The following is a 19,684-nucleotide window of genomic DNA, read 5'->3' on the forward strand; positions in this document are numbered from 1 at the left end:
GTCTTTAATGCTTGAGTGATTTTAATGCTTTTTATCAAATGTACTTATTTTCTCATGGTGACAAAAAAAATTATCTACGTGAAAATTATTTTACAAAATCAATTTCTGAGTGATCTGTGTAGGGTGAGATTTGTTATGTAATTTTAAATTTAGCGGCGGCAGAATACCTAAAACAAATATTGAGTAGGTAGGTATATAGTTGTAGAGCGTACAACTAGATGGCGCTTGCATCTTTTACTGGCTACAGGTAATTTAACTCACTGTATTACCGATAATTCCTAGAAAAGGAAAGCAATAGAAGTTGGAGAAAGTGTCAACAGTTAGCGCTGTTAATGACCACGAAATCTGTTCAAGTTTCCTATCTATAGTATCATTTATCTAGGCAGAATACTAGATAAAAGTGATAAAACTAAAGAGAGAGAGAGAGAGAAAAAAAACGATCTTTTATCTCGTTGGATAAAAGAGAAAGCTTTCCTTTTAGAGTGAGCGATTTTAAATTAATATAATAGATGTCGCACCTCGCTGTTCTGGCGAATAGAAAAATGAAAATTTATAAGCAAGTGGATTGTAGAATAATAAAGATAACGCAAGGAAAGCAATATAATTATAAGCGATAAACTTACCCTTTCCCATTCTCAAAACTGTGAGTATCGTCATGGTGAGAATGAGATTCCCAATGGCGAGAATGAACAGCAAACCCACCAACGTCCAAAAAGCAAAGGTTTTCCTTCCTCTGGCCGCTGGCTTCGTATTTTCCACAGGCATGTATCCAGTCACGAAATTATTGTTGTTGTTGTGTTTAGACACTGACCTATTTAACAACGTTTTGTCTCGAATCGACACTGAATGTGTTTCGTCGGAAAAAACCTCCGAGGTTTGTGGAGAATCCAACATTTTGATATGTGAATCAACTTATTTAGGGTATTTTTTTGTACATCAGAATCACAAAATATGTAGAAGAAAGATTTTAGTGATACATTTCAGCACGTTCGCGATGTAGCATCTGAAACGGTCGATCGCGGTCGTGAGACAGCGCCCCGACGCCGACGCCTAAGCGAATGTCTAAATTTATCGCCATCTCGAGTCTCGACATTGATACCGTGTGGATTAAAAGATGCTGAGAATATAACATTTAACATAAACTCAAAATGCATGTTGTACTCACGCCGACAATGTAGAAACTTGACTGTTTATCAAATCCCTCATAATTTACAGGGCTATTTTAAGAACATGGCTTTTTAAATTACTGAAAAAAAAAATATTTTAATCCAGCCGACTATGCTTAAATGTAATTTCACTGTAATGTTGTCAATGTCAGTACAATAGACTGATCTTAAACGTACTTTTATTCATTAATATATTTAACAAAATTTTTGTGAATAGCGAATTACCAAATTAATTAAATTGCAATGAAGAATTTAGTAAGGACTTTCGTAAGTAAGTAGTACCTTGAGATGGATACGTGTAGGTAATGGGGCATTTTTTTAGGCTAACTATGCGTCAAAAAAGAAGTCGGCCAAAGAAACGGTAAGCTGTCCAAAATAATATTTTTACATAGCGTCGGCTGATTATTGGACTGTTCTATCTCTATTTTTGTTTGAAATGTAATTTTAGCGATAAGGTATTTTAAAATTATTTCAATCTCTCTCTCTATTGAAAAAAAATCAATGAATAAATATGAAAAGCATATTCTCTAAAATAAGTGTTCATTGACTTTTCCAATGGGGATAGATAAAAATAGTCTACAATAATGTTTAACACTAATAAAGTGATAATCTGGAAAGAGGAACGGAGATAGAACAAATCAATAATCCAGCTGACACAGTTAAGGGTACTAAGATATGAAATTTATAAAAATAAGCAAACTAGAGAGCAATTTGAAAAATTCCCGGGCTGATTTTGAAAGATTGTAATTGTTAATGTATTTCTATCGATGTAGTTTCCTCCATCAATGTTTCATGCTTTAATGGTGCCCTGGAAATCATTTTTATTTTTCAAGATTTTCAAAATAGTGGTTTTCAGTTTATCTTACAAAAATCGCCAGTTGCCAAGAATTTTCTTATTTTTGGAAGCATTTGAAAACAAGGAAATCTGAACGTGGTTAAATTTTTGCTAAGGCTGCTATAATTAAAAATCTTCAAATCATTGGAATTAGTATACCTATATTAGTTAAATTTCTATGGTTTAAATACTTATAAAGATTTACTAGAAAAAGGCGATTAATTATTCAAATGATTATCCGATTATTGAAATAATTCAACTTGCTTGGTGTCTGCGTAGCTTTGCTAAGGTCTAACGGACTTTTAGTCAGTATCCCTAATGTAATTAAAAAATTACCTATTTGTTATCTTTTGAAACTTGGAAAAAACACTAAAAATAAATTTTAAAATATTACTTGATTAATGAGTGCCTGAATTGGATTTATGAGTATCATATATTATCGGCAGGATCATTTAAAGCTGACCATGATTTTGCAGTCGCTGGCTATATGCAGCTTATGCCGTCTCGATTTCTTTTAGGTTTATGGGCCGTGGTTACTCGTTGAGATAAATGCATAGATGTCGCTATGAGCCAAAAGTATTTAAAATATTACCGCCGCGAATTTTTCAAATGACCCACTGTTTGTGTTAAATTTTAATATTTGTTTTAGCCGAGAATGCTGACTGCTAAATTTTATATAGAGAATTATGCGGTAAGTAAAAGTTGAGTTAATTCTGAATTTTTTTGTTGCATACCCATGCCCTTAACAATGAAAACAGTAAATCTTAGTTTATATTAATTGCTTTGACAATTTCGAAAATACTGTTAGAAGATATATTAACTAACTCATATCAAAACTGATTTTATTTGATAGGTACTTAAAAATTTGAAGTAGATACTTACCTTTCATAGGTCGCTTATGCACAGATTTTCACAGGATTTTTTTTTTGCCAACTTCTAGCTTCCAAAAAGATTTTCATATCTTTTTTTAACGATTTCTGAATCTGGTAGGAGGTTTGAGAATGGAATTTTAAGAATTATTTTGTTACCTATTTTTATATATGTATTATTTTCTTTATTTAGATATTTTGTCACATATATCCATATATTAATTCAAAATACTTATGCTATTCTCACTAGTAAATTTCTTTCGTACTCTCATTCAAACAGCAATCGAAATATCACTCACAGTTGAAATTTCCTCTAATATATATTTGGTAGAGCTATATATCTAACTACTAAGATTTGTGGTCTGCTGACTACACAGAAAGGAGTTTTCTCATAAATTACTTTTTTATTCTTATAAATTAAATATTGTAAATTTGTACATCACATGAGTTACAATTTTTCCTGGAATGTAGCTTATTTAATTACCATTAACAATATTAATTTTAATATCAATAGAATACGTACTTCTTTGAATATATACACAATTTTGAAAATATACTACTTAATTGATCCTTTAAAAATTGTCCTGTTACATTATTTAGTCTATGTAGAGGATATGTAAGTCTAAATTTAGGCCTGGTAACTACAACACTACACACAGCTATTATACGATATATTAGATTTGAATTTTTTCCCTACTCGTACAGTAGGTTGAGGAAGACAACAAGGCAACTCTTTCAGACAGACAGACGACCAATGATGTTTGTCAATTTGTCCACCTGTCCCGTGTATGACACAGTTACGGTATTTTGTTAAACTCTACCGCCGAAAGCAATTTGTTGACACTATATTTACACTTTCGCCCAATGCTGTTTTCGTTGAAATCTTAGTTTTCAGTAAGGAAAATATTTAATTGGTAGTTATTTTCCTTTATTCAAATAATTGGCCCCTAATTTACTTATATTTTCAAAGAAAGGTTATATCGTCAGGTACAAGTTAAATATTGTATAGGGTCAAGCATTTTTCTAACGCGTTACGGTGAATATATTGAAAAATATTGCTTCAACTAGTGACCTATATAAATATATACTCGAAAGCAACGATACAGGTAGTACAACTAAATTTTTACGGGTTTTGGAGCATTTGGACTTCAACAAATTGTTTCCACGGATTCCCTAGTCCCTACATGTAAATATTATGTAAATATAGTTACGAACATCTACTGCATACACATTCAACAGGCCAGTCCTACCTCTCTACCACCAAAATCTTACTACAAGTTCCTGTGGCGACGCGCTCTCAGCACTCCCTGGGGTCCGCGACGCGGTTAAGGCACGGAAACAGCTACAGACACAGACCGTGCAGTGAGTGACCAGACTGTTATCACAGAAAGCGGTGATTAGACTAGACTATGTTAATAATTAGCAATCACGCTGGTCTGGGCAGACTGTCCAGCCGATTATGGTGCAGTCAAATTAGCAAGATAGGGTCGAGGCGGGTAAACTCCTCCGCAAGTTGAAATTTCGCACGTGTCTCGGACGCCTCGCAAAACCAAATAGTGTCTGATCATAACCCTTATTTGAAAAAATATAAACAGAGGCATAAAGTAGTAAATGAACTGCTAAGGTTTTGTAGGAAAAAGTCACGGATGTGAAATACGGGTTGAGTATATTTGTGATGTTCAACTGTTTTTTTTACAATACAATGTTTAGGCAATTTATTTAATATTCCATATTATTTTTATGTGGAAATGTACGATATGATCAAACACCCTCTATATTATATTCACTACAGGATTTCAAAGAACCCACATGATCAATCAAACAATTCGTTTACGATTCCAAAAAAATATCATCATAGTCATATTAGCATATAGTCAATTAGTCATTAGCATAGTCAATTAAGCATCTGAATCATGCCGTTTTTTAGGGGATGATTTCTAGAATCACATGAAAATCTTAATAAAAAAAAATTTCAAACAAAATTGTTGAAATATTTACATATGGCCAACTTTAAAATCTTATTGTTTATACGTATGCGGTATTCCACGCCAAATCGACCACTTTTAGGGTCAGGACCCTTTTCAATTTGGCTGAAACTTTATTGTTTTCTACCCCGTTGAAAACCTCTGAGAATTTTTTCAAATTTTTTCACCCAACTCAAAAAGTTATGATTTTTTGTAAAATAATCATAACTTTTTAAAAAATTGAGATAGGGACTTTTTTCAAAAATTTTGTTTTTAAATGTACTTTTTGAAAAAAAATACATCAAAATTATCTGGACCTATCTTCACCGTTTTTTTTTCAATTTTTTCCAATTACCATTTTTGAAATTTTTTTAATTTCTTATAAATCCTCAAATTTTTTCAGTGGTTTTTTCGTTTTCTATTTTTTTATTGATTAAAAAATTTTTTTTTCAATTTAGCTTATTTTACACATTTTGAAAATTTTTGAAAATGTATATAGAATTCTAAAATTACAAAAAATATATATATATGAAAGAAATAATTAAGTGAAACATGAAAAAAATTTAGATTTTTTTGAAAAAGTTAAGAAAAAATAGAATATCGTTTTGAATAACTTTTTGTATTTTTTTTTTCAAAAACCATCCAAAAACAAAGAAAATGAAAAAAAAGTTGTTAATTGATCCATTTTTGGACGAACAGTGGGCTTTAAAAAAAGACATGCAACGCACTTGAACTCGAATAAATTATTTTGAAACCATCCTCTTTTGACTTTTTGAAATTGTCATCAATCGCTGCATAGAATAAGAATGATCATAATTAGTGTTTAGTCCTCTTTTTCTCTTCAGAAATGACAAACTAGCAACATATGTATTTATAATGCTTCTTATTCATTCCGATACAAATAACTGTCGTCCAATAATATAAAATAAGCTAAATTTGAAAAAAAAATTCTATCAAAAAAAATAGAAAACGAAAATACACTGAAAAAATTTGACGATTTATAAAAATTGTTTTTTAGAAAAAAGAAATTTCAAATATGGAAATCGGAGAAATTTTCGTTTTTTTTCGAAAATTGTGGAAAAAAAGAGTTGATAGGTCCAGATAAATTTGATCTATTTTTTTTCAAAAAGTACATTTAAAAACAAACATTTTGAAAAAAAAAACGTCACCATAACTCAATTTTTGAAAAAGTTATGGTTATTTAAAAAAAAGATGTTTTTTAAAAATAACTTTTTGAGTTGTGTGGAAAAATTTGAAAAAATTCTCAGAGGTTTTCAATGGGACAGAAAACAATAAAAGCCAAAGCGAAATTAAAAGGGGTCAGGGTTAAAAGTGGTCGATTTGGCGTGGAATGCCCCCTATATTTGCAATTTTTTTATTTTTTTTTCATAACCGATAGATACAAAAAGGTGTTTTATTTCTCGCAAATTTAAATGTTTTTTGTTACAGCACTATGAAGCATCAAAAATGAAATGTTAGTGTTGCATTAAAATGTAAATAAATATTACTCCCAAAGAAAAATTTATTTTGAAAAAAATAAGGAAAGCACCCGTTGTATGTCGGTTGATTATGAAAATAATATACCTTTTGTGAGATCTTAACGCACCATTATTTTCATTTGAAATTTTTTCGTCATGGAAATATTCTGAGGGCCCAGAAATCATCCCTTAAAAAATGGGTATGGGTCTCGGTTCGTTATTAAAATACAATCACTTTAATTTTGATGAATTGTCGCTGTTGCATTATAATTTTTCTTATTTAAAATCATAGGATTCAGAAATTTATTTCCAAATTTCTTCTATAATAAATTAGGTTGGGTCAATTTTGGTGGGGTTTTAATAATAATAAGTTGATATTCTTTCTAAATGACAGTCGTTTAAAAAAAGAAACATATGTACAAGGTGTTCTGTTCAAAATTCTGCAGGCCGATATCTTGAAAAATAAATAAAATACTGAATTAAGATCTGTAAAGTGTGCAGTTTGGTAACATAGATAACTTCAATTCTTGATGTTTTGGAATTAAAAAAAATTATTGGATAACAAATTTTTTAATTTTTAGCTACTTGATATTTGTTTTTTTTACAAAATTAGCTTTATATTACTTACACGCCTTTTGGATATTTTTTTACATTCGTTAAAACAGTACCTGGTTTTTTAATGAAACTATAATTTTTTTAAATTATACTGAAATTATTTCACCAAATGTTCATAATTTTAATAATCGAATATATGGCATTATCTTTTATTTCCATATTAACCAACTCAACTTTTTTCACATTAAGTTGTACTGGTTAAAATAATACTTTACTGTTTTTTATTTTTCAAAATTACAAAAAAAGAAAAATTGAAATGTTCATGATAAATTCTAATAATCGATGTCATCATTATTTTGTATTTCCCTATTAACCAACACAATTTTTTTCACATCAAGTTGCACTGGTTAAAGCAGTACTTATTTTTCAAACGAAACATTTTGTCAGTTTTTAAAAAAATTTCTTTCAAAGAACGTTAATACTAATTGTAACAATCAAAGTAATATCATTTTTTATTTTTATACTAACCAGCATTTTAGTTTACTCACATTAAGTATGCGATTCTTTAAAAAAACTAAATTTTTCAAAATTATAAAATAATTATTTCATAGAATGTTCAGAATAATTGTAATTATAATTTTCAACATACGACAAATTTTAATTCGATATTTACCATCGCAATGTTAAAAAAAAAACATCAAAAATTAATTTTTGTTTATCAAAATTATATCCAACTTCAAATAATTCAGTTGATTTTTCAAAAATTGATAATGCACACCATATACAGGGTGTCGTGCTTAAATGTGATCCAAGCCTGTAGCTTCTGTTTTTTGACCGATTTCAAAATTCTTTTTTTTAGAATGTAGGATAAAAAAAACTTATCTAATGTATTACTGATGTTTTTATTAATGCAATTTACAGCCAACTATGACGCGTTTTGTTGACGTCAAAACATCTAATTGGTATTAGCGATTTTTTTTCCAAAAAACAGATTACGTATTCTCATTCAGCATCCCCAATCGGTCGTAAAATAAAGAAGTTACAGGCTTGTATTACATTTTGGGACATCATGGAATGAATGCTTGCCTGAAGATGTATTGATTTTGATGAAACTTGGTGGTAAGACGTTTTAAGGGATGCTGAATGAGAATACGTAACGCTTTTTGGAAAAAAAATCGCTAATACCAATAAGCTGTTTTGATGTAAAGAAAACGCGTCCTAGTTGGCCATGAATTGTATTAATAAAAACAGCAGTATCACAATTTTAGAGTTTTTTTTTTGCTTTCGGCCAAAAAATAAAGTTACAGGCTTGTATCATATTTAAGCACGATACCCTGTATATCACTATGAAAAGTAACTTGCTTTTAAATTCAGAATTGAAGTCATTTAGCACATTTTTTATGGAATTCAGTTAACCTCTTTTGTTTTCGAGACTGTTAAGTGTTAAACTTTTTTATTTTGTGAATTGTAAAAAATTTGCATCTCCTCTATCGAAAATTTTAACGCGGTTGATCATATGGATATACTTCACCTAATCGAAGGGATCGACGTAACGGAACGAACTACTTATGCCTATTACGGGACAATTCTAACCAAAGCTCATGTTCAAGGCGGAGAGTGATCTCCATACGTCTACAAAATTTCAGCTTACCAGGAACGAATCGAGACGGAATGCTAATTTGACCGGTATTAATAGGGCCAGTCAAGCATCATCAAGGATTGATCAAGCATATGTCTACTTTATGAAACTACTTTATTCATAACGGCTCTACTACAGTGCAACTGCGACTCGAGCCGCACTACACTACACACAGAGATACATACTACATACACTAAAAACTAGAACTATGAAAATTATACAGTACTTATGTAGCTACAGTAACTTTAAAATACATACGACAAACAGCTAAACATAAATGTCTATATAACGAGTAGGTATATACTTATACCTAGGTTATTCTGACCGTTTAGTTTGCCATAATCAAACCGACCCTCTGAAAACTACAGTATTTACATTTCTTAGCAGGGTTCACTTGTCAAGTGAAACTAAATTTTTATTTGTCTTAACATTTATAATTGAATACAAAAATAGAGGGTTCATTCTTTCTCACAACACTTATTGCTTGTCAACTGGATAATAATTTACAAAGTTCTCACGCCTGAGCCAAGCTGCGACTCGACCGCCGAGGTTAAACTAGTAGATTTGGCACCACTGTGACCATCGCAAGAACTTAGGACCGCCCCCCAAATCCCCCCCTCCTGATCCCACTTCTGATGCCGAAAGCCAATATCGCGCAACGCTCCCACGAACCCGCCACTTTTTTCTCTTCTCGAAACGATATCACTTAGTCCTGATCCCGATAGCTGCCGCTTGCGGTTTCGGGGGAGGGTCGCGCGTTGGCCTTACGAGGGCGGGGGAGTTAACGGGGCGAAAAAATCAAACCGCAACTTGGCTGGAGACAGATCCACGGCAGCCCAACAACTATCACAAGGCTGAACAACTGCCTGTCCCCAGGCGGCACTAATACTAAGCATACATTATAAAAACATCAGTATGAACATTTTAAAATTACTATGAGCGACACGAAACTAAGAGCAAATCAGTCGGGAGTGAATACTGAGTAATCAGACAACAATTAACGAAATACTTATAATAAGTAGCGAATAAACAGAAGTCCACCGATGATGTTTATATCCTCGCTTAATTTTCTAAAGTAATATCTGCTGAAAAATACCGCCCTACAGGCTCCTCTTACATTTATATACAAGTATTAATTGTAATACCGTTATTGTGTTAAAATAGACATTACAGTATATATTACAGATCGCACAATATATGACACTGTTAACATTTATAAATATAATAAATTTTTTCACCTTTACTTTAAGGTCGAACAATAATTTTTCGTGTACAGGTCAATGTTTATTTCTAAACAATCATTTCTTCGAATACTTTCACTAAGAGTATTAAAAATGTTCCTAGAAGAACTGAATGAACACTTTAGAGACTATTTCTGAAAACAATCTCCTTAGAAACGGGTGAGCGGAGTTCACAACCCAGTAAATAGTGCAAATCCTGAGATTTATCCAGCATTTAGAACCGATATTGAACAGGAAACTGACGTTAAAAGTATATCGTTTTTTAAAAGAGCACAAATTCGTAAAAAATAAGATTAATAAGACAGAAACGACAGGGTGTATACCAATAGTTTTGACCAAAAAGACTGGCAATTTCTACCAAATGGAAAAAATATTCATTGTTTTAAACTTACATTTTCCGTTTTTTTTTGTAGTAGTAGTAGCACTTTCGACTTTAATTAGGACTGTTTTCTTAATTTTTTGATTAAAATACCAATTTTAAAATGTTATAAATGAAAATGATTTTTCGAATAAATATTCTTAAGGATAGGAAATTCTTAAGAGGGCTCTATAGCAAATAGACAACCAGCAATACATTTTTATAAATTTTATTAGTTTTTCTAAATATGATTCAATGCACAAATAACAGACTTTCCTCCATTCTAATGCAGATTTTCTATAAAATGGAGTTAGTTTGAAAGTCAAATTACTTATGGTTGTAAAGAAATTTGAAATTTGTATCGTAAATTACAAATTTCTTTACACCAAAAAGTAATTTGAGTTTCAAACTAAATCCATTTTATAGAAAATCTGCGTTAGAATGGAGGAAAGTCTGTTATTTGTAAATTGATTCATATTTTGACAAACTGTGCAATAAAATCCATAAAAATGTATTGCTGGTTGCATATTTGCTCTATATTTTTGGTGGAAAACAGTTTATCATACAATACAAAATCAGTAAATAAACACGAAATGAAAAAAAAAAACTTTTGTATCCTGTGGACTACATTGGATACGAATTTGACATCAGAACTGCGCCACCACATCAGAATTTTTTTCTAAACTCAGAAATAATTGGAAATAGCAAAAACTGGTGCTTGCGAAACAACCAGGCGTGTAATAAGTAGGGCTGTCAGCGAGAGCCGCAATTTAATGGTGTGCCAAGCAGGTAAACCGAAACATGCAAGAGCCGTTCTCAAAATGCTTTTCAGGTTCGTGTCACATTAGTATACTGTTGCCTTTGTTATCGTGCGGATGTTGTGGAATTCCTATCCATTGGTATTCTAGACAATTTAATCTGTTGTTTTTTAACAAATAATGCGTACGTCTATGTCTCGTGGCTCAGTTCTGACAGCCCTAGTAATAAGTTAACGAAAATGGGTACTCAAGTATCTGCTACTCTGAATGTATGGATTAGAATTCCAACTTCGAAAAACATGAAGCATTCGATACATTCAAATTATATGGAAATCAAGCCATAGCATATTTGAAATATATTTTTAAAGAGCGTCAGTACAAATTTGACACCAGAATTGATCAATCGAACAACGACCACTTTCAATCCTCAAAAATATTAAGGTGCGAGTTTTGCTGTCTCGCGTTACTTGGATTAATTAGATAGTTCGAAGGTTCATAAGCACTGTCCGAGGTTTTGGAAGCGCAAGACTGGCTGGCTCCTATTTCGAATGGGTTCACGCAATTATTTGAGGTTAGATTGAAATTCTAACGTATACTCTAAAAGAATTGATTACTCGAGCAGTAAAACACATTTTATTATTTTCTTTCCATTATTTCACGAGGTCTATATACAAAACCATATGTATAAAAATTTGATAACCTCGATTTTTTCGAGGTTAAAAAGTGGTTGTTATTCGATTGACAAATTTTGATGTCAAATTTGTACTCAACTGTTTAAAAAACATGCTATATCCCGATTTCTATGCTATTTGAACACATCAAATTCTATCACACAAGTTTTCAAGGTTAGGTTCGATGACAAACTTGGGTTGGATGTACTTGAGTATCCATTTTGCTGTTTCAGATTTTTCAAGAAATCAAAATTATTTTGATTTTTTTTAAATTGAGAACTCTTATTTTGTGGATATGCGTCGTAGTAAATATTTTGATATGAAAATTGCAATCACTCAAAATAGATTGAGGGAGAGTTAGGTAATCAGCCAAAGTTAGGGGCGAGAATACTAGATGGCGACACTACCAAAAAAAAAACCCTGTCGCCCTATAAAAACGGAGTTACACAAATTTTATGACAAATTTACTTTTCCGCAAAGTGACATCTGACAGCGATACTTTATAAGTAATTTTAAAAAATTCCTTGAAAGTTATATATCCCTTGAAAGCTCAATAATTACAAATAAGTATCCAGTGTATAAAATTACAAGTAAAATATATAGACATTTTCCTGGTCTATATTCTGTTTCCCAGACTGGTATACACCCTGTCGTTAACTCCACCATAAAAATTTGAGGTGCGAATCGGTGAATTGATGGTAAACGCCGACAAATTTCCAGACTTGCGCCACTATCTTACTTATGAGTAACAATTGTCCTGAGTTCGGTCGCGGCTCGCGACCCTGCGGTGGATTTTCCGTTTATCTCGTGTGACGAGTGCGTAGCTGCCACAGCTGGGTTAATCACGTATGAGAGGGTGGTGCTCTTAGTTTCGCTGCGCCATGGCACGTGGCCAGGCAACAGACGCATTGGTCCGCGAATCACACGTATTGAAAAAAAAAACTCGATGCACAGCTACTACGGAATGTAGGCAGGTCTGTCTATGTGAAAGGAGTGATGATAACACCAGGCCGATATCGCCTTGACTAGATCTGCGGAAATGAGAGACGGGGAGGGCCGAACCTGCTCGGCAAGCTGTGGCGCAGCTGCACTAACAAATTTCATTTAAATACGCAAACGGAGGCCGTAAGCCTCGCGGAAATGCTCAAGAATTTTTCTTTGTGTAAAATTTACGTTGTAAAATTAATGTTGGGATTAGTACTTTTTGAAAGGTCGTACCAGTCACATTATTTTGACGCACACTAGGGCAGATCTGGTAAAAGGGACTACTTTGTGATTGTAAGGTACATACCAAACGACAAATTTTTAATATACAGAGCGTTCAACAGTGTTCCGAGTCCCACGTGATCAGTTTGCTGTTGACATTCAGTAAATTTAATGATTTTGTATACAGGGTGTCCCGAAATTAATGCAACAAAATTTGGTCATAGATTCTTAAGACAAATTTAGGCAACCCGTATTTTTTATTTTTGCCAAGTGGCCGCCTCTTTCGGATTTACAGCCCCCTGAAATCTGACCCTAAGGATAGTCTTCTTTATATCTCAGGATCCTGTTGTACGCGAATCACTAAATTTGGTACACAGGGAGTTTTATGACATATGGAATCTGAAAGCGCTACGCTTTTTGGTAGGTTCCCTTGTCTTTGGAACCAAAAAAATTTTGACGCATATTTGAATTTCTTAAAAATTATTAGTTGGCTAAAAAGCCCTTGAATTTAGAAACTTTTTTGGCTCTTGATATTTTATTCGTAAAACGCAAAGTTTTTAAGAAAAATGGCGAATCACGATATGCATTCGATCACATTTTGTCATTTTTCTCGAAAACATTGCGTTTTACGAAGAAAGTATCAAGGGACAAAAAAGCTTCTAAATTTAATGGCTTTCTAGCGGACTAATAATTTTTAAGAAATTTAAATATGCGACCAAATTTTTTTGGTTCTAAAGATGAGGGGACCCACGAAAAATTGTCTTAAGGGGATTCCCCGCCGAAAAGCGCAGCACCATCGGATTCCACATCACAAAACCCCGGTGTACCAATTTTAGTGATTCTCGTACAACAGGGTTCCGAGATATTAAAAAAAGACTATTCTTAGGGGCGGATTTCAGGGGGCTGTAACTCCAAAACAGGAGGCCAGTTGTCAAAAATAAAAATTACAGCTCCCCTAAATTTGTCTTAAGAATCTTTGACCAAATTTTGTTGCATTAATTTCGCAACACCCTCTATAAAGGGTCATGCAGAATTGACAGCTAGGCGACCATTACAGGAAAATGGAAAGAGCAATTAGCTAACTGCTTGCAGGGATCTTTATGGCATGATGATACAAGCATTTGACTTAAGAGGGCTCTATAGCATATAGGCAACCGGCGCAATACATTTTTATAGATTTTATTGCACAGTTGGTCTAAATATGAATTAATGCACAAATAACAGACTTTCCTCCATATTAACAAAGATTTTCTATAAAAAGTACTTGGTTTGAAACTAAAATTACTTTTTGGTGTAAAGAAATTAGTAATTTACTTGTTTAAAAGCGGCAAATTACAAATTTCTTTACAACAAAAAGTAATTTGAGTTTCAAATTAACTCCATTTTATAGAAAATTTGCGTTAGAATGGGGGAAAGTCTGTTATTTGTGCATTGATTCATATTTAGACAAACTGTGTGATAAAATCTATTAATATTGCTGGTTGCTTATTTGCTATAGAGCCCTCTTAAACAAAAGTTGAGAAGACGTGACGTAAAAAATATTTGTTCGTGGTCATGTGACACTCGGATATTGTTGAAGACACTCTATTATCGCATACATACTCTTACAACAAATTAGCCTTTTGTTTTGGGATAACATTCAGTGAAACACGCAAATGAAATGTCAAAATTTTGCGGTATTCTTGTACGGTGAGAAAAAAAATTATGGAGGCAGGAGCATTTCCGCAAAGACTTGGCGCACCTTAAGTACTAATCATACGGATGAGATCGATCGACAGAACGAAACGTGATTAAGTAGCGAATAACTGACACAAACATGGTTCCAAACGTACCGCCGTTTCAGTCAAATAGTAAGTAATAAATTAAGTACTAGACAATAATTTAAGTACACTCAACACAACCGTATTACTTAACCGCTTGATTATAAATAATTTATTATTATTGCCATCCAACAGGAATATCAGATATATAATACGGAAATTTAAACGACGCTGCGTTCAATTAATACTGATTATTGCGAGTTATTGCTAAATGCCATATGAGCAGAAGGCGGCATCGGTCAAATGGAAAGGAATACCAAGCAGGTGTGATGCTTCATAAATATACTGCCCACAGCATATCGCAATGTGACCCTATATACACAGTTTTTGTCGAATCATTTTAAAACACACTGAGAATAGGCACGAGACGCCGCCATTGACAATTGGAAATGTATCGTTTGGAAGTCCGTCGGGCCACCTCCGGGCCCTAAACACTTAAAACAATGAATACAAAACAACAGTGTGAGCAAGTGGTTTGTCCCCGTTCAGACATACATGCCTACACCGTACATCGAGCCCCAATCTACGCCCTGGAAACTCGACATGTCCACGTTGGTGAGATTGTAGCCTTGGTATGGGCTCGCTGCTACCGGGGGCGCTAGTGTCGGGGCCGCAGCTGCCGGGGCCGGGGTTGGCTGGCCTCCAGCACCTACCAAACAAAAGCAACCATTAATCTATCATATTATATTATTGGAGAATACATTACTTTTTAATTATTTAGAATTACTGAAAAATGTAACGAAAATATGGAAAACGGCAAGTACGGACCTTTAAGGTACGATAAAATTCCTCTTTTCTGTCAACAACTTTTATTAAAAAAGTATTTCAATATCTCTTCTTCATTCTTCAACAGATATGACAATATACAATGTGTCCCGGGACCGCCTAGCCGGGTGTCTTGGCCGGTGGATTTCGATTTGCGAGGTAAGCATCACGGACGCAGGCTGGAATTTGGATGGGTGATCTAAGGCAGGCTCGGGGATGTGGCTGTGGCAGCCTACCAGAGACCTGGATCGCTCAACATTTTCCGCATGCGTGTGGTCCCCGATAAATGGTAATGAGAACAGAGCAAAGAAAATCTCTGTGACTCAAGACCATGCTGTCATACATAAACCGTACGAGACTTTGCCACCAAGCCACCCATATAGTAAGTAGGATGGTTTCAAGAAAAGTACTCGAGTAATGAAGGAGGGTGTACAAGGGGCCTAATAAGGCCTAAGTTCCGCGGTGGAAAAACAATTCCACCACCCTCCGACATACATACATACATACATACATACATACATACATACAATGTGTCCCACTTTTCATGGAGCCACCCTGATATCTTGTTCACCTAATATCCAAATATTTTGAAATTTTGGTGGTGAATATATACAGGGTTCATAGTTCAAAAGTAATAAAGAATTCCCTGACTTTTCCAGGTTTTCCCTGACTTATAAAAAAAAATCCAGGTCACTTGTAGTTCATTTTTACATACTAATTGGTGTTTATGCATTAAATTTTTTTTCGACTGGACTCCAAAATCTTTTTTATACCCTAACAACCTATTATAAAGGTTTCAAAACCACAAATAGTTTTCTCTTTCAAGAACCCAGGGTCGGCTTTCACAAAAGTTCCAGTTGCAAACATCAAATTCCCTGACTTTCATCAATATTTTTAAAATTCCCTGACTATTCCCTGTTTTTTATGAAGAATAACAAATTCCCTGACTTTTCCCGGTATTCCCGGTTTTCCCGGCCACTACGAACCCTGTATATACCTAAAGTGAATATTTATTTAGACGTAACCATAATTGATTGTAGTCAGAGGCGTCCACATTATTCTGAACAAAAAATAAATATATATTTTTTTAATTTTTACAGACCTGATCAACCCGTGTTTTTCTCTATTTACATACACATTTCGAAAAGGAAGAGATGTTGTAAAACTTTTTTAATAATAGTTGTTGAGGAAAATGGGGGCATTTATAACTACGTTTTCTTGTAATAACAGTCAATCATCAGTTCTATATACATAGTTCGTCAAAGTAGCTTTGCGGGTGACCGTGCCATTTTGATTTTTTTTATATCTTTCATTTTCTGGTTATTTTATATATACTGACAAACGTATTTGAAACTAACAACTAATTTGACCCATTAAAATATTGCATTTTTATAAATTTTAAAACAAACAAGTGAGAAAAACAATGTAAAGTTCTTATAAGTGTATAAGAGTGAGTTAATTTAAACAAAAACAATCTAAACGTTTACTGGAACATAAAGGAAAAAATGGACTTCGGTTTATTCTGCATCCATTTGAGCAATGTTTTCAAATTTTCTTTCTTGGTTTCAGCTACAGCAAGTGTTTCTTTTATAATATGAAATAATTAAAACTGACAGTTCTGCCATGAATTCAATGGCGGCCATGTGTGAGCCGCTGCCTCAGAATGCTTTTCACGTTCACGTCACGTTAGTATACTGTTGCCTTGTTATCGTGCGAATGATGCGTATTATGGTAGTGTATTGTAGACAATTTAATTTGTTGCTTTTTAATATATCATGCGCACGCTTATGTCTCGCGGCTCAGTTCTGACAGCCTTATTTCATAAATTAGAACATCTTCCATATACAAATACACACTTCATTGAACTTTACAAACATTTTATGGAAAAAGTAAGCACAATATTTTTAATTGAAAAAATTTTAAAACTAGCAGGAATAAATGGACTTAAAACCTTCTCTTCTTTAAAATTAATTGTAATTGTTTGCAATGCAGATACTAAAATGAAATTATACCAAAAACTCTTCTTGCAAAAATGCCAAGAACTTAATTTTCTGCCAGTTATAATCTGCTAAGTAAAAACTTGGCAAGCGGGACAGTTTAATGCAGAAGAAATCAAAGTCCTGGACTTACGTTGTTTCTTAAACCAACTATGCCTTACCCATAGGAATGCAAAATAGTATAAAAATCTCAAAATGGTCGAAATGTCAAGTTTCAACAAAATAATTTAAAAAAGTAATTTCCTGATCATACTAAACTTATACTATAAATTACCTTGGAATCATCTGATTCGGCGCCCAACGTTGGACGCCAATTAATATATAGCCAAATATTTGGAGAACAAAGTATGTTTTACCAAATATTTTTACAATTTGGAAGTGTCCACGCGCAATGTTACGCTTAACGAGCTTTAGGGTAGGGTACTACTTACCAGCTGCTCCAACTCCAGCACTGACAGCGGTCATCGGGTAAGGCGAATAACGGTAACTAGCCAAGTGCGGGTATGCCCCAAAGAGTTTTCCGTAGCCGGCGACGGCGACAGACTGGGCCTGCACGGCCGCGGCGGCCGCAGCTGCGGCTTGAACGTGGGCCTGAGCTTGTATCGTTGCGAGGGGATTCACCGCGGCGATGGTTCCCGGTGCCGGGGCGGCCATCCTCATTCCCAGGCCGCTCAGCATCAGCCGCTTGCCGAGCAATTGAGCGCTGGCTTGAACTGCCTCTTTGGGTTGAGCCTTCTTGCATTCCACTTTTTTGTTTTTGATGGTGTGGAAGTGGATTTCGCACACGCGATCGACGACGTCCTCGTTCTCGAACGTGACGAAGCCGAAGCCCCTGTGTCTTTTGGTCTGCTGGTCCATCAGCATCACCGTCTCCTCCACCTTGCCGAATTGACTGAAGTAGGCTTTGACCTCGTCGGCGGACGTGTCCTGGCTGACGCCGCCGACGAAGATCTTTTTGGTTTTGTTCGGCTGCTTGGGCCGGTTCTTGGGCGTGGCGTGCTTCGGGTCTATCTTCTTGCCGTCTAATGTGTGGATTGGCACCTTTAGCACGTTGTCGACGCTCGATGGTTCAGAGAACGTTATGAAACCGAAGCCGCGGCTTCTCTACAAAAGAAAAACGCATATTTTGGTCTGGCGAAACACATAATTTAAAAAATATATTATAATCTGCATTTCCTAGTCTTCAATATTTGTTTATACGTGTTGACCAAACTGCGGAATGACACAAATCTTAAAATCTTACTTTTAAGAGGATAAAGAATTGTGACTGAACAGTCAACCATAATAAAAAGGAGTATATTCTCTGTTCTGTGGATCGAAAGGTGGTTACATTGACTCGCGTTTGCGTAAATTTCAGATTAAGTTGCAAAATAAAAAAGTTATTAACAAAAAAAACAAAAATAAACGGTAACTAGGGTCCTTATCTCGGCGGTTTTTTAATATACAGATATCAAACCAATTACATCAAATGGTGGCTGTTCTATTTAATATTTTGTAATAAACTTGGGCTCGTGGTAAAGTAGAAGCCTTCCTTTATATACTGAATTTGAATGGATTCGACCAAGAAATAACCATGTAAACTTTCATTAAAGCCAGAGTGAACCGAACGGTAGCCAGGAGAGGGGCGCTGTGACGTCATAGTGCTTGTCCATGCTGTGCTCGGCTTCTCAAAATTCTTACTTAACAAATGAATTGTGTCACTTAGAAAGTAGCTACCGGGATGCCTTTTTTAAATCAACTTATTTTGTCGGCTCTTTTGAATGGTGTAAACAAAAGTCCATGAATGTCGTCGCTAGACACCGAAAAATACATTTATATTGACTTTTCACGTTTTCTTTTGAAATTTCATTGTGCTTTCGATATTTTGAAAAGTATGAAGGTCTTTTTACGTATTTAAAAACAAAAGTCAATTATTTCTTTGAAAAATAATGATAATTATTCTATTTACCGTACTCAGAAGAGGTCGGCGTATAAAATATTGCCTTAAAATTAACTGTTACAGTTATTGCGTAAATTGTGTCTAGAATATTATTGAATGTTACAATATCAATTTTACATAATAAGTACTGCATTTTATAGTATTTAAAAGAACTGTTCCATTCAATTCTGCCATAGTTTATTTAATAAACTGTATTGCTGGAGAAAGTTGTATTTCTTTAATTTTTATAAGAATATTAAAAGTAAAATAAATATTTAATGTATATTTTAGACTTCGATGAATTTTGCCATTTTGCCACATTCAAATCACGTGCTCTATAATGTAAACGACCAACTTAAAAAATACATCGAAGAGTAAAATATTTTGATGTAATTGGTTTGAAATATGATATTAAAAAAACGCCGAGATAAGGACCCTAGTTCC

The 19,684-nt window shown here is 33.9% G+C and overlaps 2 protein-coding genes across 2 annotated transcripts in view; both read right to left on the reverse strand.

The window, feature by feature from the left end:
* Positions 1–1,009, reverse strand: part of LOC108904146 (beta-sarcoglycan-like) — a 4,173-nt gene extending 3,164 nt beyond the window's left edge. The window contains exon 1 of the mRNA XM_018706575.1: positions 624–1,009. Within this exon, the coding sequence (XP_018562091.1) occupies positions 624–894 (271 nt within the window). The 5' untranslated portion in view covers positions 895–1,009. The remainder of the gene's footprint in view (positions 1–623) is intronic.
* A 13,191-nt stretch (positions 1,010–14,200) lies between these two features.
* The window catches only part of LOC108904147 (RNA-binding protein Musashi homolog 2), a 215,433-nt gene continuing 209,949 nt past the window's right edge, over positions 14,201–19,684 (reverse strand). The window contains exons 4-5 of the mRNA XM_018706576.2: positions 17,754–18,426; positions 14,201–15,209 (exon numbers count right to left, since the gene is read on the reverse strand). Of these exons, the coding sequence (XP_018562092.1) occupies positions 15,046–15,209; positions 17,754–18,426 (837 nt within the window). The 3' untranslated portion in view covers positions 14,201–15,045. The remainder of the gene's footprint in view (positions 15,210–17,753; positions 18,427–19,684) is intronic.

Source organism: Anoplophora glabripennis, unplaced genomic scaffold (genome assembly GCF_000390285.2).
Source record: "Anoplophora glabripennis isolate ALB-LARVAE unplaced genomic scaffold, Agla_2.0 scaffold151, whole genome shotgun sequence".
Lineage (NCBI taxonomy): Eukaryota > Metazoa > Arthropoda > Insecta > Coleoptera > Cerambycidae > Anoplophora > Anoplophora glabripennis.